General features: G+C 43.0%; 1 protein-coding gene across 3 annotated transcripts in view; it reads right to left on the bottom strand.

The window, feature by feature from the left end:
* Positions 1-19,214, bottom strand: part of LOC138259466 (uncharacterized) — a 221,520-nt gene that overhangs the window by 29,506 nt on the left and 172,800 nt on the right. For 2 of the 3 annotated variants that reach the window (XR_011198740.1, XR_011198739.1), the window contains exons 8-9: positions 16,968-17,058; positions 15,173-15,263 (exon numbers count right to left, since the gene is read on the bottom strand). Coding sequence is in view for 1 of the 3 variants with exons in the window: in XM_069207227.1 (XP_069063328.1) it covers positions 3,381-3,424 (44 nt within the window). In the remaining 2 variants the exon portion in view is untranslated. Of the gene's footprint in view, positions 1-3,380; positions 3,468-15,172; positions 15,264-16,967; positions 17,059-19,214 lie in introns of all 3 variants that reach the window. The other variant, XM_069207227.1, reaches the window with a different exon arrangement.

The following is a 19,214-nucleotide window of genomic DNA, read 5'->3' as shown; positions in this document are numbered from 1 at the left end:
CATGGCCATAACCTAATATTGCACTATTAAGGAAAACAAAATAAAGATTAAATTATCAGAAAATGGCGATTAACTTTTAATGGGTCACAGATAAAAAAATATTACATCTACGAACTACACCCCTATTGGACTTATAAAACATTCTTCGCTGTAACAACTGTTATTCAGAATAGGTGTACAGTGAAGCTCACATATGAACCTTGATACAGCCTCTTTTTAAAATGAATTTCAGGCTATTCTGTTTGCACCCCAAATAGGACATCGAGGGTCTAAGCACGTGTTGGGATAGGTTACATTTTTTCCTGGTGCGTCATTTGTGGCGAAATAGCACTATCTGTTAAATAAAAGGAGTGGCTAGGGCCTGTGGTCAATTCACTAACGGCCATTGCTTTGGGAGAAAAGGCAAGAGTGAAAAACAACTCACAAGCAACAATACCAAATAGTTCTAACGTATTAAGTTAGCATTTGTATATTGCTGAACTCCCAGAAGTGTGGCATCGCACTTGATGAGTCTGTGGCTCTAGTACCTTGGCATCACTTGTTCATTTCAGAAAGAAACCCAAACTGCTCACGTTCCTGAAACATTTTGAAGCCTACCTCTTCAGACAGTTCATAGGCGAATTCCTTCCTAGGCCCAGCTGAGGTACTGATATATACTGTTGTTTATAATTACGAGGCTCAGCCCCCATACATGTACTCTTTTTTAATTATTTTTCTTGGAATGGTCCATTTTATGTTAAAAAACGAGTCCTATGTGAAGTGATCTAATTCCATTGGTCCAAGTACGCTGTATAACAGGGTTAATGGACAGTATGTTCTATGTTGAAAGAGTTGAGTGTTAACCAGTTATAGTGCGGAAACGCTGCTCTGTTTCAGTGGTTAAGTGTTGTTTAAAGATTTGATTAAGGATTGATTACTCAGGCGTATGAAACCTTATAATGGGCTCTTTGAAGGCTATTTTTTTTTTTTAGAACAAGGAAATGTTGAGAGCTCCACTGAAGACAGTGCAGTGGCTCAGGAACGAATGACCTTTTAATCAACATTCCAATGTTTGTATTTCTGTTTCTCTTTTTTTTTTAATTTAAAACATTCTACACCCAGTAGATAAAAACCTCTAATAACATTACAGTCCTTCTGCATCTGGTAACACATACAGTGAAAGGCCTCACTCTCTTTATAGTCCGCTGCCTAAAGCTCAGACGAACTACTCGGGTTCAGGGCCTTTAATACAGCTTTAAAGCCTGCCACAGCCGGCTATACCGTCAATTACCCCATACCAAGGGTGTGGGGCTAAAATGGCTGCTATGGTGGGCAATAAGGTTATGAGAATGTTTTGGCCCATGAGGACTTAATACAACAAAAAAATTCTCCCGACGAGACACTGAACCCTCTTGCATCTCCAAAGCTTCAGCTCCTTTCATAGCTTTTGCTGTTTGTTCCTTACAGTTGCTAGCACGCACACACAGCAGGAGCTGTAAAGAGAGGCTAAAATCAGCCCCTGATACTCCCTCTGCTCTGCCAAGCCGCTCTTCATTCAGCAGGCAGAGACCCAGAAACAGAAGCGAAAACCCCACCCCCTTCTCCCACACCTCCAATGAAACTGAGCTATGGGGGAGGGAACAGAGAAGGCTCACTCTGTGGCCTGGCCACCACCTCTGCGTATCTCTTTCTGCGGCACAACCCACACAGCCTGTGGGGAGGCAGGGGTTAAGTAGACGCAGAGGCCACGGATGAGGACAATGGAAGCGGACTGCAGCGAGCCTGTACCAATGTTTACAGCTCACCGCTGCTTCATGGCATTCATTGGGCCTCTCAACATTCCAATTACTCATTTACATTTGAACTCAGTACACAAAAATGTGAAAATAGGAAACTGCATGCACAACTAATAGGTTTTACCTAAAGGGACAGAGAGTATTCCGTGGCTGATACCTCGAACTTGTCCATATGAAACAGAAAAACTGGATTACTGCAAAGTTCTGTTGCCATTACTACATATTAGTAACAGAATAGATACACAACTGTTCTACGAGATTTCGAAACAGCGCACCCCTCTCTCACTTTGTCAACTAGTCATCAAATAATACACATTTTTATAACTGTTGAACTTCTTTTATTCTTTAACCGTTGTTCTTGCATTAATGGGTTGTCTCCATCTGTATAGAGGACACTGTCTTGCTTAAAGTCCTTTATGCCCCCTTATCATTTACAAGTCACTGGGAACATGCACGTCTAACCTTTTGAAAGTTAGGAAAGCCCCACCATCGAGCAGTCAAAATGGGTTGCAGGACTCACCAGGAAATAAAAAGTTAAATGATAAACAGGAAAGGCATTCAGAGGCACTAGACTGAGCCAATTATTAGCACTGAATACCCAGAAAAAAGCAACACACTATTCCTGGGATAGTCTGAGGGTAAGTAGCAAAGAGGCCGAACAAAAAACGTTTATGATCTACGCAGGCCAGCAGCAAAATAAGAAACAAGTATTGGCTTTAAAGGGATGAAGTTTGGCGAAGTGAAGCATTACAAGTAAACAGTATGGGCATGGATATGTATTTGGGTGGAAACAAAGAACTGCAGAATAATATTGGTGGTGGTTAAAAGGGCAGGTGACAGTTGCACTGCCAAGGCAGACTTAAACACCCATGTATGTTCAATGTCTGTCCTCTTCCCTTCTGTGCTGTTGCCAGAGAAAAACAGTATGAATTATCGAGTTATTTAAGACACTCCAATAACATAACAGTGTCTGGTGTGTGCCCCTGAAAGTTCAAGCTCAAGCAGCTGAATAAATAAACAAAATGATCACAGCTGTGATAATGGCAGACACTTTTTTTGTAAGCACACATCTTTGCCCAATCAAACCATGTACTCTTGGCTCCCAACATGTGGGCGGAGCCAAGGCCCCTCTCTATTGATGCGCACATCATTGTCTGCCGACACCTGCGCTGTCCAGCAAGTCCATTAAAACTGGCACTCAAATTCACAATGTCTTTGTAACAGTGATAGCTGAGATTAGAAATTGACAGAACCAGAGACTAGAGATTATTTATTCTTCATCGAATGCTTATGAGAGATAGAGATGCGTGAACCTTTTGTTGCCAATTACAGTATCACTGTACAGCTTTGAAAAGATGCCATTTCTTGTATGCACCCTCATCAACACCTTGCAAACAGAAAGTATCACAAGATAGTAATTAAAGTGCAAAATAACATTCACAGATTACTCAATACTTGCCAGCACTTACATCTTGCTGTAAAAATATTGAAATAGGCTTTGATTAATGAACATCATTAAAAACGAACATCTTGACTACTAAAAAGTCCAGATACTAAAATTTATATTAGAAATTATCTAGCAGTTTAAGAATTTATGTTACTTACCTGAACTGTAGTTCCCAGTATTGGAATCTTTCAAAGATTCGCATGCTTGAATCATTCCCTGTCGTCAAGATGGGAGTCCCATGGTACCTTAGAAACGCAATGCAACGATAGGTAAAGACCACAAAGGCCCTTCAGTTTAGTTACTTTTCATAGTCATATTTTTTTTTAAGATACTAAAATGAAGTCTTAACCAATCAGTTTGCCCCACCCTGTAGAACACTCCTCTGAGAATCTCCAGTCCCTCAGATTTGTGAGCACTAGTGGGTATAAGTAAACACCCACTGAGAGACAGAAGGTGAGCTTCCCAGGAGAGAAGTGTGGGTTGCATGTGAGTCTATGAAAGATTCCAATACTGGAGAAGGACTATGCTACTTACCCTGCAAGCATCTGTTTGTGGCATGTAGTGCTGTGGATTCACATGCTATGCATACTCCTGTCATCTAGTCTTGGGGCTGGAGTGGTGCATGTTGCTTTTCTTAGAAGAAGTGTCTTGAGTCACAGGACTGAGTGACTCCTGCTATTTGTGATACTGAGCATGGGCATCAACTCCGTTGTTAGATTGCTCGCCTGCAGGCGGGTGATAAAGGAGTGACAGAAAAGAAAGTATAGAAAAAAGATGTCCATGCAATGTATGAATAAATATATACAAATATATACAAGAGTATAGTAACTGCAAAGGCCACAGGCATCCAGATTGGAAGGAGGGCGCATGTGAATCTACAGCACTACATGCCATGAACTGATGCCTACAGGGTAAGTAGCATTTTCCGTTCGATGGAATGTGTGGCTGTAGATACACATGCTCTGCATAGACTGGAAAGCAGTCCCTCCAGAAAACGATGGCTAGCCTGTAGGAGTTTCATTTCACTGAAAAAGCATTGGCAGTAGAGCTTGACCTACATTGGCTTGATGGCGAGCACATCCATACAATAGTGTTTTGTGAAAGTGTGTGGTGTTGACCATGTAGCTGCTTCACAGATGTCAGCTATAGGAATGTTTCCAAGAAAAGCCATAGTAGCACCCTTTTTTCCTAGTGGAATGTGCCCTAGGAGTAAAAGGTAATATTCTTTTGGCTTTAGCATAGCACATCGGAATGTATTTAATTAGCCATCTAGCTGTGGCAGAGTTGGATATTGAGTTGTCTTTGTTTGATGGTTAGAAGGTGACAAAGTTGTTCAGTTTTCCTAAACTCTTTGGTCCTACCTATGCAAAACATGAGTGCTCTTCTGACATCTAAGGTGTGGAGAGCTCTTTCTGGAACAGAGTCTGGCTGTGGAAAGAAGACTGGTAGTTCAAGGAATTGGTTTATGTGGAATTGTGAAACCACTTTAAGAAGGAACTTCGAGTTTGTGCGAAGGACTACCTTGTGTTTATGAAAAAGGAAGAAAGGTTCTTCCAAGGTTAGTGCCTGGAGCTCACCGACATACCTCAGTGATGTGATGGCAACTAAGAAGGCATCTTTCCTAGAAAGGTATTGAAGAGGACATATATGAAGTGGCTCAAAAGGATGACCCATGAGCCAAGTGAGCACAATGTTGAGGTTCCAGGAAGGTGCAGGGGGTATCCTGAGTGGAATGACCCTTATAAGGCCTTTCATGAATGCCCTAATATCTAGAATTCTGAACAAAGAAATATGTTGCCTTTTCTGTAGATATGCAACTATAGCCGCTAGATGAAGGAAAATGGAAATGTAGGGTAGATGTGCCTTCTGTAAGTGAATCAAATAACAGACAATATCCTGAACAGTAACTTTCATCGGGCCAATACATTTGGGTTGGCAATAGCAAACAAAATGTTTCCATTTAGTAGCATAACAGGCTGTAATTGTGGGTCTACAAGCTTCCTTGAGACTGTCCATACATTCTTGAGGTAAACCCAAATAACCAAACTCTGATTTCAGAAGCCATATTACAAGGTTGAGAGACTTGGGGTCTGGGTGTCTGATGTGTCCTTGATTTTGAATGAGAAGGTCCGGCCTGTTGGGAAGCTTCTGGTGGGGAACTACTGAGAGGTCTAGGAGTGTTGTAAACCATGGCTGATGCACCCAAGTGGGAGCGACAAGGATCATACTGAGAGACTTTTGTCTGATTCTTCGAACCAGAAATGTAATGAGAAGGGCAGTTGAAAAGTGTAAGCAAATATCCCTGACCAGTTTATCCACAGAGCATTGTCCTTGGATAGAGGGTGCGGATACCTGGGGGCAAAATGTTGGCATTTTGCATTTTCTGCGGTAGCAAAAAGATCTATTTAAGGAGTTCCCCACTTTGCAAAGAATGTTTGGAGCACTTGTGGGTGGAGTTTCCACTCGTGGACTTGTTGCTGCATCCTGCTGAGCAGGTCTGCAAAGTCGCTGTCCGTCCCTGGGAGATACTCTGCCACCAGGTGGATTTGGTGGTGGAAAGCCCACTTCCATATCATCTTAGAGTTGTGACAATTAAGACAAGCGTGTCTCCCCATTTCTGTAGATAATACATGGCTGTCATGTTGTCCGTGCGGAGTAAGACAACCTTGTGAGATAGGTGATAAACAAATGCTTTCAGGGCTAGAAACACTGCCTGAAGCTCAAAATAATTGATGTGTAGGGATTGGTGACTGAGATGCCAGAGGCCCTGTAATGTGACGTCTTGAAGGTGACCACCCCAACCCGTCAGTGATGCATCTGTGTCTGTATGACCTGAGGCCCATGGTCCAGAAAAGGTCACCAGAGTGGTGGTATTCCACCACTGCAGAGAGCAGTGAGTATGGAGGTCTAACAACACTAGGTCTTCCAGGTGACCATGTGACGGAGAGGACTGACGACACAGACACTGCTGTAGGGGATGCGTGTGCAGTCTGGCATGTGGAACAATGGCAATGCAGAACAGCATCATTCCTAATAGGCGCATAATAGTCCTGACTGTGTATGTGCTATTCTCCTGAAACTGGGGAAGAAGAGACTGAAAACTCTGAACTTGGGCCGGGTTGGGGTATGCTAGCCCCAACTCTGCATTGAGAAAAGCTCCTAGATGAGCCAGCATCTGAAGGGGTTGGGAGGTGGGACTTGGAAAGCTGAGTGAAGCCCAGGGTGTGAAGGAGATCCACTGTCAAGTGGGTGTGAAATTGGCAGCGTCGTAAGATACTGGCTTTGAGGAGCCAAGTGTTTAGAAAAGGGAACACATGGATGTTCTGTCTTCTGAAGTGTGCGGCAACTACTGCTAAACACTTTGTGAAGACTCAAGGGAGTGGTAGTGACCCCGAAAGGCCAGACTTTGAACTGGTAACGTTTGCCTGCAATGACAATCCTTAGGTAATTCCGGTGTGCAGGGTGGATGGGAATGTCAAAGTAGGCGTCCTTTAGATCTAGAGCTGTCATAAAGTCGCCTTGTTAGAGAAGTGGAGTAACCATGTGAAAGTGTTCTGCCAGGATGTACTGGTTTAGTGATCTGAAGTCGAGAATAGTCCTAAGAGGGCTGTCCTTTTTGGGAATGAGGAGGGATAGGGAATATACCCCAAACCCTGGCGTTTTAAGGGAACAGGCTTGATGGCCCCTTTGAAAAGGAGGGATCAAACCTCTTATTTGAGAAGGGCGAGATGCTAATGGGATAGCTTGAGTGCGAGGGTGTGGGGAATATTTGGAGGAGTAGTTATGAGCTCCAGACAATAACCATGTAAGATAATCGAAAGGACCCATTGGTCCGAGGTGATGTTGACCCATTCTGAATGAAAGTTTTGAAGCTGTCCCCAACAGGTGGGGAGTGAGCGGGGAAAGACGGAGGTAGTCACTGCTTTGCAGTGGAGGAAGACACTCGTAAGACAGTGCTCTTACCTCACTCCTTAATATTGTCGCCTCTGCAGGAACAACTGTAGAAACCCTTAGCGTATGAGGCTTGAGGCAGTCTGGATTATGAAGTTGATACCTCAGAGGATGTGGATTTATAGGAGCCTCTGAAATTGGGGCAAAGTGCTTGTGTGGGGCAGAGGGGATTGGAGGGCACCCATGGCCTTTGCCCTATATGTGTCCTTCTTTAGCTTCTCAAGTGTAGTATCCACTTGAGGGCCAAAAAGATGCTCATTGTCAAAGGGCATGCTAAGGACCGCTTGCTGAACTTCTGGTTTGAAACCAGAGCAGCAGAGCCAAGGGTGCCTTCTAAGGAGGACACTCGTGTTAATGACACATGCAAGCTGTATCTTCCACAACACAGCGGATGGAATTTATAGAAGTTGTGTGCACTTCAGCAACTACTTGTTGCCCTCTTTTCTGGTCCTCATTTAGTAGGGACTGGAACAGTCCCAGTGAGCTTGGTCATATCTGGTCAGTAATGCCTGGGAAATGCTGATACGCCAATGGTTACCTGCTTGCGCAGCAACTCTTTTGCCAGCAGCATCAATTTTCTTGCTCTTCTTCTCAGGAGGAGGGGAATCCCTAGTGGCCTGGCTACTGTCACGTTTTCATACTGTGGTGATTACAATGGAGTCAGGGGTGGGGTGGGGGGCAGAGGGGGCTACCGAGACCTACTATATATTGGGTCAGAGAGAGCCGGCTTATATTTTTGGTCGGCTCTATGGGTGATAACCCAGAGCGGTCGGGCTCCTTGAAGTTTTCATAAGCATAACAAACCATGCCAGGGAGCATTGGGGGGAACTGAATATCCCTGTGTGTAGATGTCAGCATGTCAAACAGGAAGTCCTGTTCGATGGGGTCCCTGTGTAGCTCTAAACTGTGAAATACAGCTGCTCTTACCACTACTTGTTGGTAGGAAGTAGTGTCCTCTGGTGATGAGGGGTGTGAGGGGTACAGGCCAGGATCATTGGAAAGGATGGGTCAGGATCATAAGTGCCCCAGGATCTGGGTCATGTTGTGGCCCACCCCCACCCAAATTTTCCCCAACAAATAAAGAAGAACCTTGAGGGGTGTAATCTCCTGGTGTAGGTGAGACAGGAAAATGAGGAGGGGACGTAGGTGGAGGAAAAGAGGGGGTGGGGTGGTGGAGAAGGCCTGCGAGATGGGCTTATGGCCTTGTCCTTACTTCTCTTTTGAGGTGGAGGAGTGTCCAGGGTTTCCTGAAAGAACAGCTTTCTCTTCAACAGTACAGGAAAAGCAACTATGCGTCCTGTACCCTCCTGAATATGGAGGTGGCACTGACGAGCATCCATAGTCTGCAGTATGGGCTCCACAGGAGAAAGAGTAGCAGAAGACTGACAAGAGGCTCTGTGTTCTAAAGTTTTCGGGCCCGTGGGTTTCGACACCGAAGGTATCGATCGATTTGATTTCATCTGCACAGATGTGGAGGCTGTGGGTGGTTTGCTCGCAAAGGGTGCGTGGTCGGCGCCCAGACCGATGACTCAAGGCAAGCGCATAGATGTAAAGGCGCAAGCGGAAACAATACCATCAAAGAAGGTAAGAAGAAAAGAAAGATTTCGAACTGGGGCGAGTCGAAAGACGGAGCAAAGACACACACGTCTGAATCAGACTGCGGAGAGAAAACAATCTAACTCTTAGAGTTGATGCCCATGCGCAGTATCACCGTGAGGAGGAGTCACTCAATCCAGTGACTCAAGACAGTTTGAAGAAAAACAACTTTCACCACTCCAGATCCAACACTAGATGGCAGGAGTAGGCAGAGCATGTGCATCTACAGCCACACATGCCATCAAACCTACAGTTACGTTACAGGAAATTAGCAATTTCTTACTCCAGTAGTGAAACATTAATAGATTCACCTGCTTGAATTAGAGTAAATAGCAGTGAAAAGCATGTTTTCCACAAAATCTAACGCATATCCATTGAGGAGAAAACAGTATACATATACACATATATATCGAGTAAAATGTGCTTAATAGGTAAGAAAATGGCGGGAATAAGGGGATGGCTCACCTTCACTGGAAAAAATGTTGTTATCACTGCCTGTCCCACTGCCACATCACCGTGAACTGCAGACTCCAAGCAATAGTGCTGTGGAAGGGTGTTTATTTTTCCAGGCCACTGCTCTGCAGATTTCTAGGAGGGACACCAGCGAACAACGCCATAGAAGTAGACATAGTTCTTGTGATGTGAGCACGCACTGTTGTGTTTAATGGTTTGCCAGCCTTCTGATACAGAATTGAATGGCACTCGATTTCCATCTATAGATGCTTTGCTTCAATAGAGAACAGCCTTGTCTCAGAGCGCTATATGCTACAAAGAGTTGATTGGATTTACAAAAGCTTTTAGTTTTGTCCAAATATGCAAAACCTTTTCCACTTGAGGCAAAAGTTTGTACTGTCTGCCTGGGCTCTGGCTAGTATGTCTCTGCAGTCTGGTGGAATGTCTAGATGCTTGAATTCATGGAATTCAGTAGGGAGGCTGACAAAGCGACTTGATGTCGTGAGGCAGAACTAGGCCCTGGTTCATTGTCAGCCGAGAAGGGTACGGTTTCAGCTAAATGTGATGCTTCTGTAAGTAAAGGCGTAATTCCGTGAAACAATGTTGGCATGGCCATGTTTGAGCTATGAGAATTGTTTTGCGTGGTTCGGCCTTCAGTTTCATGAGGACTACTCTTGGGTGGAGAAGAATCGGAGGAAATTGAAAATGCATTTCCCCACAACCCCGTTTGGGGATGCCAGCTGGTGTAGAACTGGCATTTCTGGTTCTGAGAAGGTCGTGAAGAGGTCCAGATTTGGTTTGCCACACAGAAGAAAGATGTTGTCCATCGAGTTCCCACTTGTGGAAAGATGTTTTCAGTTTGTTCAGAGTGTCCACTATAGTATTCTGCTTTCCGAACACATGTTCTGCTCGTAGAAACATCTTGTAACAAATGGACCATTCTCACATTTGCTGTGCTTCCTGGGACAGCAGATGAGATCTTGTGTCACCCTGCTTGTTGATGTAGTGCTTCGTTGTCGTATTGTCCATGCGGATAAACGCTGCAGAATTCCATATTCTGGGTAGGAACACCTGCAAAGCTAGATGTATTGCTTTGAGTTCTAGCAGATTGATGTGTAGAAGAAGATGAGAAGGTTGCCATTTGCAACTTACTTGAAGATCAGCTTCCCACCTCTGTAGGGAGGCATCTGTGGTGATGACTAAATGAAAAGTCTGAGGAAGAAAAGACAGGCGAGATTGAGAGATCTTTCTGCCGAGTCCACCAGGTTAGGGTGTGGACCATGCCCAGAATGACCTGAATGAGGTCGTCAAAAGTTCCCGTCGCGTTAACCCATTCAGTCTCTTCTTGCAGTGGACCCATCGGCAGATGGCAGAATGGAACTAAAAGAATGCAAGATGATATCGTCCCTATGAGGGGCTTGTAGAGGCGAACGGACAGTGACTTTTTCTTTGCACTAATTTTGCCAGAGTGATCAATTTTTAGTTGCCTTTCCGGTGTGGAGTATGCTTTGATGAGCACTGTATCCAGCGTGACCTCCAAAAACGTTATGTTTTGTGATGGATGAAGAATCGACTTCTCTGGTTTCAGAATGAGGCCAAGCACTTTGAAGAGGTTCATGCAGGCTGTCGTTGAACCTTGTGCGACGTGACTGGAAGAGGCCTTTACCAACCAGTCATTGAGATAAGGGAACAGTTGATGTTTGTGTTGTCTCTAAAAGGCTGCTACAGGTGCAAGGCACTTCGTGAAAGATGCATTTCAAGCCAAAGGGGAGCACCCTGAAGTGATAGTAGCTGCCGGCTACTCTGAATCTTAGAAATTTCCTGTGTTTTGTGTGGATGGGAATATGAAAATATGTATCTTGGAGATCAAGGGTTGACAAAGTCTCCTTGGTTTAGGAGTTGCAGTCTATCCTGCAGAGTTACCATGAGGAATGATTGTTTTTTTGAGATAGGGTGTTTAGGTATCTCAGGTCTAGAATAGGTCACCACTGCCTTAATATCTTGTGGATAAAAAAGAAACAGGAATAGTTAGCCTTTTCATTTCTGTGATACCAGAACTCTCTCTATAGCTCCTTTTTTGAGCATGGCTTTGACCTCCCACACAAGGAGTTGCAGATGTTTTTGCATTGAGGTTTGAGGTGTGTTGAGGATAAGTTCTAATGTATGGCCAAACTGAACAAGTTCTAAGACCCATTGGTGGGTTGTTATTTCTTGCCAGCGTTGAAAGTGATTGGTTATTCTCTCTCCTACCCGGAATGGAGAAGGCAGGATGTAGCAGGAGACGGCTGGTAGCCTTTTCTTGGTGCCCCAATTTTTCCCTTGGAAGGGGTCTATTATAGGTGATTGCCTTTGTTGGCATTGGGGACGAAACTGCTGAGAGGCTGCTGGTAGTCTCTATAGGAGGGTTGTCCTCTTCCTTGAGCTTCTTGAACAGGCATTTTTCTGTTTCGCAGATTCTCCTACGACTTGCCATGACAGTTTTTATGGCCTGGAGGGCCTCATCCACTTGTTTGCCGAAGAAGGCTTCTCCATCATAAGGGAGGCCTGTTATTTTAGCTTGACCCTTCGGCCGAAATGAGGTAGCCTTTAGCAAGGCTTGACACCTGAGCACTGCTGCACTTGCTGTCAGAAACCAGTACTGGCTCAATCAATGATTTTGGACTATGTGTGTTCACCTTCCTGCAATACTTTCTTAGCTTCTGCTTTGAAGTCCTCAGGTACCTTGCGAAGGTACGGAGCGATGTCCGACCACATTTAGCGATTATACCGCCCAAGAACTGCCAACAAGTTTGCTGACCTTACCATGAGTGCAGACATTGAGGAAAACCGTTTTCTGATGTTGTCAAGGTGCCTATCCTCTGTGTCTGGAGGTGCTTAAAGAGGTGCAATGCAAAAAGGTTTTTGGACTGGCACTTGGCTGCCTGTATGATCATGGAATCTGATTTGGAGTGCCCAGTGAGACATGCTGGGGCATCTTCAGTAGCCTTGAACACATGCCAACACCGCCTCTACTGAAGCTGGGGTCTTCATGATCTTTATTCCCTCTTCCCAGATATAGTCAATAATGGGCGTAGCTCTAATGCTCTTATGAACAGCAGATTTAAAGTCACACAGAAAATAGTTTGTTTTGTGGGCATTGGCAGATCTAATCTTTTTGCTGCACTCGCGAGAAGGTTATGAAAGCCTCCAATATCTTCTGGAGGGGAATCCACCGGAGGCGGTGATGGCATTGGTATCATGTAATCATCCTATTCAGCCTGATTGTTAGGGAGTTCACCTTCTTGTCTATCATCCTTTGACAATGTGGGAGCCTGAAAGAGAATTGTCTGCCGTGCTGATGGAGGTAAAAGTAGAGGACGTAGAACCTGTGGGGTTGAAGGCTGGGTATATGAAAGCTTAGCCAGTGAAGAAGCTTGCCTAGCTGAAGGCAAAGTTAGAGGGAAATGACTTCTATTGTCAGTAAGCATGAAATGCAGGTCAGACACCAAGGAAGACAAAGCATTTCTTCTTAGTACTGCTGATGGAGTTGCTCTGGAGGAGAGTAGTAGCTCTGGTCATAGTACTCCTCTTCCTCCTGCTAGCATTTGACATGCATCTCAGAAGGGCTGTGTGCAACACCAAAGGGGCCGTCGTCATTAGAGTCATCTTCAGCTAGAAAATGAGAAGGCAGTAATTTTGACTCCTTACTTGGAGCAGTATGTGCAGGGGTAAGATGTGTGGATTTTTCAAGTGTCTGTGATTTTTGTCTCATCCGCGAGGTCGTCGACGAGGTATTGTAAGCGTTGATGGTATGGAAGCTTAAGTCATTGCTGACAGGCTTATGTTTGTCGACGAAACGAGGGTCCTCACCATCGACGGTGGTGCTGTTATCGAGATTGTCATCGACGAGGCTAGAACAATCTTCAGCCTCAATGAAATTAGTGTTTGGCTTGTCGATGACGATGTCATTGTCGCAAAGGATGAAGCTGTTGATAATGTGGAGACGGTGCTGGTAGTGAAGGCAATAGCTGCTTAGGTCATCAACGATGCCAACAGCGATTTTCTTGTTGACTTTGAGAAACTCGTCAACGACCTCTCCGTCAATGGTGCAGAAGATGTTTTTTTTGTTTTTGTTTTTGTTTTTTTAAGTGTGAAGTACCTTAGACGGGGACGTAGAAGGCTCTAACAATGTTTTTTTTAGGTGTTCTTGAGGAAGAAGCTGTACTTTTTTCTCTTTTTGTCTTAAAGAGACCTCACCTTCCTGTGGAGACTTAGATGGGCTGTGCTCCCTGTGAGACCAATAAGAGGTATTTTTGGAGGACTTTTGGTGGCTCCTGAGAGGACTGAGAATGGGAAACCTCCCTTTCTCTCATGTGAGACCTCTGTAAGGAAGATGAAGATTCTTCACTGACCTCATTCTCGAAAAGAGGATATTTACTGGATTTAAGCTTCTGAAGCCAGAACAACGGTCTTTCAAAGTCTTGGCTAAAAATGTACAATATACCTTGCAGCCTTTGGCCTTGTGTGATAGGTAAAGGCAGTATATACAGTTTTGATGAGGGTCATCAGACTAAAGCCTTTTTTTACTATAAGAGCCACAGGGTCCAAATAGCCCTTTCTTTGGTATGTCTGACACCGTAAAAGTCAGATTTGTAGCAAGGAAAAAAAATACTATGTAGATGTGAACTTATCTGGAGATATAATCCTGAATATCTTCTGAAATGACTGGAACAGGTACAACTGAGCAGACCTCATTGGAGACTCCCTCACACAACATGCAGTAGAAAATCTGAAGGACTGGAGCTTCTCGCAGGAGTGTTCTACGGGATGGGGCAACCTGATTGGTTAAGACTTATGTTTAGTCTCTTTTTTTTTTAAATGACTATGATATGTTACTAAACTGAAGGGTCTAGGACCTTTATGGTCTATACCTATCATTGAATTGCTTTTCTAAGGTACTACAGGACTCCCATGTTGATGACAGGGAATGATTCAAGCATGCTCATCTATGAAAGTCCCAATACTGGAGTAAGCATACTGTGAAAATATTTATCAAAGTAAATGCACAGTACCATTCACAGTAAAATGTTCTGAAGACAACTAAAGGAAGATACATTTGTAAAGCAATTGTAAAGAAATTTGAAGATATACGGCTAGAAAGGTAATCTGATGTCATTAAATATAAACTTTTTTAAAGCAATTACTACTTACCTAGCAGTTTTCCTTTCTGGCAGAGTGACAATTTAGCACTAGCACCATCAATACCAGAAATGTGCCTATTAAACTTGCAAAGTGAGAAGGATTGATCAGGAGTGTCCTATGGAAGCCTGTTTACGTTCATAAAAAGATATGAACCACTCTGAATAAAATCTATTAAAGAAAAAACACTCCAACATGGCCACATATTTGCCATGAGGTATGGCACCTCTTTTTAATTTACTGTTCTAACATGTTTGGGAGCCGGTCTTGTTAGAACAGTAACATAAAATGTAAAAATAAAAAGGTGTGTTCAAAGCATGAGAAAGGAAACAACCAGATCAGCAGCAGTTTTTTTTTAGCTGACCAGTCCTCCCAAAACGAAATAATAATAATATTTTAACATAGGAAGCGGTGTTTATCAAGCTAATGAAACTTTATCATATGCAGGAGAGAGTGCGGATAAGGTGGGGAAGAGGTAAAAAAAGACAAGATCCCAATATTATTTTTTTTTTTTAAAGTTCCCTCATGGTAGCAGTGGAAGGATACAAGTGATCCAATAGGAACACTGAGACTAAATTTCTTCTTGGCAGGATGAACACAAGAATAGGGAGGAAACCACTGTATCAAGAGCAGACAACTGAGACAGACAACAAAGCTATCCAATCATGAGCTGATCCAAACCCCACTCAAAGTATATATTATCTATTGGAAAACGATTCTTGTCATGCATCTAAATACAAATGCCACAATACAATGCAAACATCTAAAGTACCTCTATATTGAAGTAGGCTTGTCCTTTCTCTTCCCATCTCCACTGATGTTCTTTCCAGAAATGTACTTCTCAGGCAAATCAGAAACTGCCCCTGAAAGAAGACAAGCACATGCTTTAGATGAGAACTGAGGCCTTTCAGTGTGCAATGATCACTTTTCTGTTACCCTGCACAAAACAGAGCATGGGACAAAAAAAAAACACAGTTTTTGCTTGAGACATTTTTTTCAAATTTAAGGGAATTCTCTTTGTGAGCATTCTAATCCGTTGTTTTTAACTCTGTGTTAGCCACAGCACATGGAGACACAGCATGGCCTAATTGTACTCTAGGTGCTACAGGAACTTATGGATGAAACAAGATTACAAGCGTCAGAACGGGGAAAACATGGGCATTTTCTTCCTTATCCCCTATTTCGAGGTCCACAGCTTGGCCTCAGTAAATATCAAACCTGTGCAATCAGTATTACGCAGTACACGATTTGTCCCCAGGCTGCCATGTATATTGTAAACAGGGCCCATGCACCACAAACAGGATGAAACCGGGGGTAAACCTCTGACATGAGCTATCTGGACGTCAATCATAGCTGAGCACTCCAGGTATTACCTGACACCTTAGGACACACCTGAGGTTTATACAGCAGCACTTTAAAACGGAGGACCTGCTGAGGATGTCAGATACATCACTGATCTACTGAGTGGCTACGGCTGCAATACCTCTGGAGAAAAATTTACAATTATTGGTCTAAATGTTCAATGGGACAATAAGAAAATAAATCAACTAGTGTCTAGTTAATTAAATAAGAACCTGAAACTAAAACCACCTTCGTGGCAGTGATATTTTATGCGAGAAACGGTCACAATACTTCAATTTTTCACTTGACCTTTAACAACACATGCTGCCTTACTGTCGGAATCTTTTATCGCCAATCCAGTATGGCCTTACTGGACAGCTGTGAAGATTCCTTTTAATGTATGCACCCTCGTCAACACCTGAAAGCGGCTGGTCTCACAAGGTGGTAATTAAAGTGCAACATAGTCATGCATAAGAGATGGCGTACTTAACAATGCCCGTCTCCAAGGCCAGGGCTCTGAAAAAGTACATATTTGTTTACAGTCGAGGTCTTTGGCGGAGAACCCTTGGGACAGCCTGCCCCCCATTTCCCCACTCTGGTAAGTATTGGATGTTTTCCTCTGGGGGAGACTAGTCCGACAAGTCACTTGAGAGGAGCTCCAAATGCTTTGTTTCCCCACCAGTTTTAGGGGAACACTAAATTTGCATTTCCACTTGCACATTTACCAATACCAGGAGTACAGTAACTTAGGATGCAGGAATACTGCAGGATTACAAACTGGATCCTGAGATTCCCTTGAAGAATTGGTAAGCACATTGGGGCTGGAAAACAGTGTTTGATGACACCTGATAATTCCCCGTTTTCCACCCCTCCAGTTTTACCTCCTGAAATGTGTGGCTGTGGGGGTTCTGCAGAGATGGCCCATCCCTACATTCCATGCATTTTCCAAAACAGTGTTTCAGTCCGAAACAGGAATTACATTGAACTCACAAAGAGGGTCAAAGTTGTTCCTCATTTAATGAAGAGACCAGTTCCCCTATCACGTTTATGATGTGAGTGGTGGTTGGTAACGAATGCTTTCTTTTTCTTTCTTTACATTAAACACACAGAAGGAAAAATAACACCTTATACGATTCAGTAAGGCAGGTTTACTTTCAGATCGTGTCAAGCAGTGTGCATTTGACCCCGAATGTTACAATACAATACAATGCGAACATCTAAAGTACCTTTATGTACACTGGCCCCGAGTCCTTTCTCTTCCATCTTCTTTGCTGTTCGGTCGGAAACTGTGCTTCTCAAGCAGGTCAGAAACTGCTCCTGAAACAAGACAGGAGCGGAGGCCTTTCAGTGTGTGTCATCACTTTTCTGTTCGTCTGGACTAAAGTTTTCGATCATTATGACGTAGGCCCCGAGGCTGGTGCCCAAAAAGTGACAGTCTTGCTTTAAGCAAACCTTCTTAAGTTTAAGGGAATTCACTTTGTGTACATTCTATTCCATTGTTTTTGTTTACTCTGTGTGCGTCACAAAACAGGAAGACACACCGTGGGCTTACTGTACTCTAGGTGCTACAGGAATTGATCAATGAAACTGGATCACAAAAAAATAAATACATAATGAGGTAGCACGTTTGGACACTGGAACAGGAAAAACATCAGCAAGTTACACTTTATTCCCTCAAAACATCTAAAGCTTTGCTGGAGTAAATACTAAATCCGTGCAATCAGCATTTACGCAATACGCAATTTGCCCCCCACGGTGGGAGACATATTGTAATCAGGGCTCGTGCTCCATAAACAATCACCACACAATGAAAAAGTGGCTAAACCTCTGACATTAGTTATCTGGAGAACAACCATAATACCTAAGCACTCTAGGTTTGGTGTGACACCTTAGGCCAGACCTAAGGTTGTATAAAGGAGCACTTTAAAATGGAGAGCCTGCTATGGATGTCAGCTATACCATCAATATATTTGGGGGCTATGGTTTGCAAAATCTCGAGAAAAAAGTTAACAATTACTGGGCTGAATATTCAATGTGACAATGAGAAACAAGCACCGGGAAAGCCAACAGGTCTGGCATTGTCCACCAGTCTTTTGGCAATTCTTGTTTTGTTATGATTTCTGCAAACATTTATTGCTTGGGAAGCTGCTGGGAGGTCATCAATCTAACAAAAAAACAAAAAAAAGCATACCATAGTACTCCCTCTCACCGAAGGTAACTACTTTGTATGTGGCTGTGCTCCCCTTGTGAAAGGGCAGCATGCTGTAACTCATAGCTAATGGCTGAAATGGACTGACACATTGCCCCTTGAGTATCCTTGAGTGGGCTGGAGAAAAAGATGAATAACACACCCACAGACAAATGGATACACTGTGGCTAAAACCCCTCTAAGTAACTATTTCATGTACATAATTTTAGTAACAACAAATGGTTTGGGGTAACAGACCTAAAAAAAACAATCGTTCTGCTGAGTGAAGGAGGTAGGAAGTGAGGGAGGAAGGTTTAGAGAGAGAGAAAAAAGTGGAGGAAAAAGGGAGGAAAGAAGAAGGAAAAAGGAAGGGAAGAAAAATTAAGGGAAGACGAAAGAATAAGGAAGGGAAGAAAAGGAAGGAGGAAGGAAATAAAAAGGAAGGGAAGAAGCAAAAGAAAGAACGACAGAACAAAGGAAGTAACGAAGGAAAGAAAGGGAAGAAGGAAGGAAGGAAGAAAAGAAAAAGTCAAGAAATAAGGGAAAAAGAAAAGAAAAAAGCAAAGACGACAGAAAGGAAGGAAAGAAGCCATAGAAGAAGAAAAGAAGGAAAAAATAAAGGAGAGAAGAAACAACGAAAAACAATAAAAGAAAGAAAAAGAAAGAACAAAAAAAGAAAGAAAGAAGCAGAGAAGAAAAAAGGATGGGGGGAAGAAAAGAAAGAAGGAAATATGAAGTCAGAAAGAAAAACGAAGAAGGAAAGAAAGAAAAAGGAAAGGCAAGAAAAAAGAAAGAAAAAAAGGAAGGCAGGAGGGAAAGGAAAAAAATGAAAAATTAAATAAAGTAGGAAAGAAAGCAAGGAAAGGAAGACAGAAGAAAAGGAAGGAAAGACAGGAAGGAAGGAAAGAAGGCAGGAAAGAAATAATGAAAAAGGAGGATTTAGGAAAAAGAAAAGAATGAATGAAAAAGAGGAAATAAAGAAAAAGAAAGAAAAGACTAAAGAAAGCACAAATGAAGGAAAAATTAATGAAAGAAAGGACAGAATGGAACGGAGGAAAGAAAGAATGAAATGAAGAAAGAAAGAAGGCAATGAAGAAAGAAGGGAGGAAAAATAGAAGAAAGAAAGAAGGAAAAATAGAAGAAAGAAAGAAGAGGAAAGCAGGAAGAAAAAAGAAACAGATGATGAAAAGGAAGGAAAGAAAGCAATTTTTTAAAAAGTGTTACAAGTGTTTCCAATAAAACATGATAAAGGCCAGTTTTCGTCCTGGGCAAAGTTTGTTAAAGA

Source organism: Pleurodeles waltl, chromosome 9 (assembly GCF_031143425.1).
Source record: "Pleurodeles waltl isolate 20211129_DDA chromosome 9, aPleWal1.hap1.20221129, whole genome shotgun sequence".
In the NCBI taxonomy this organism is placed as follows: domain Eukaryota; kingdom Metazoa; phylum Chordata; class Amphibia; order Caudata; family Salamandridae; genus Pleurodeles; species Pleurodeles waltl.
The sequence above is the reverse complement of the archived record's forward strand: the minus strand, read 5'-3'. Positions and strand labels throughout refer to the sequence as shown.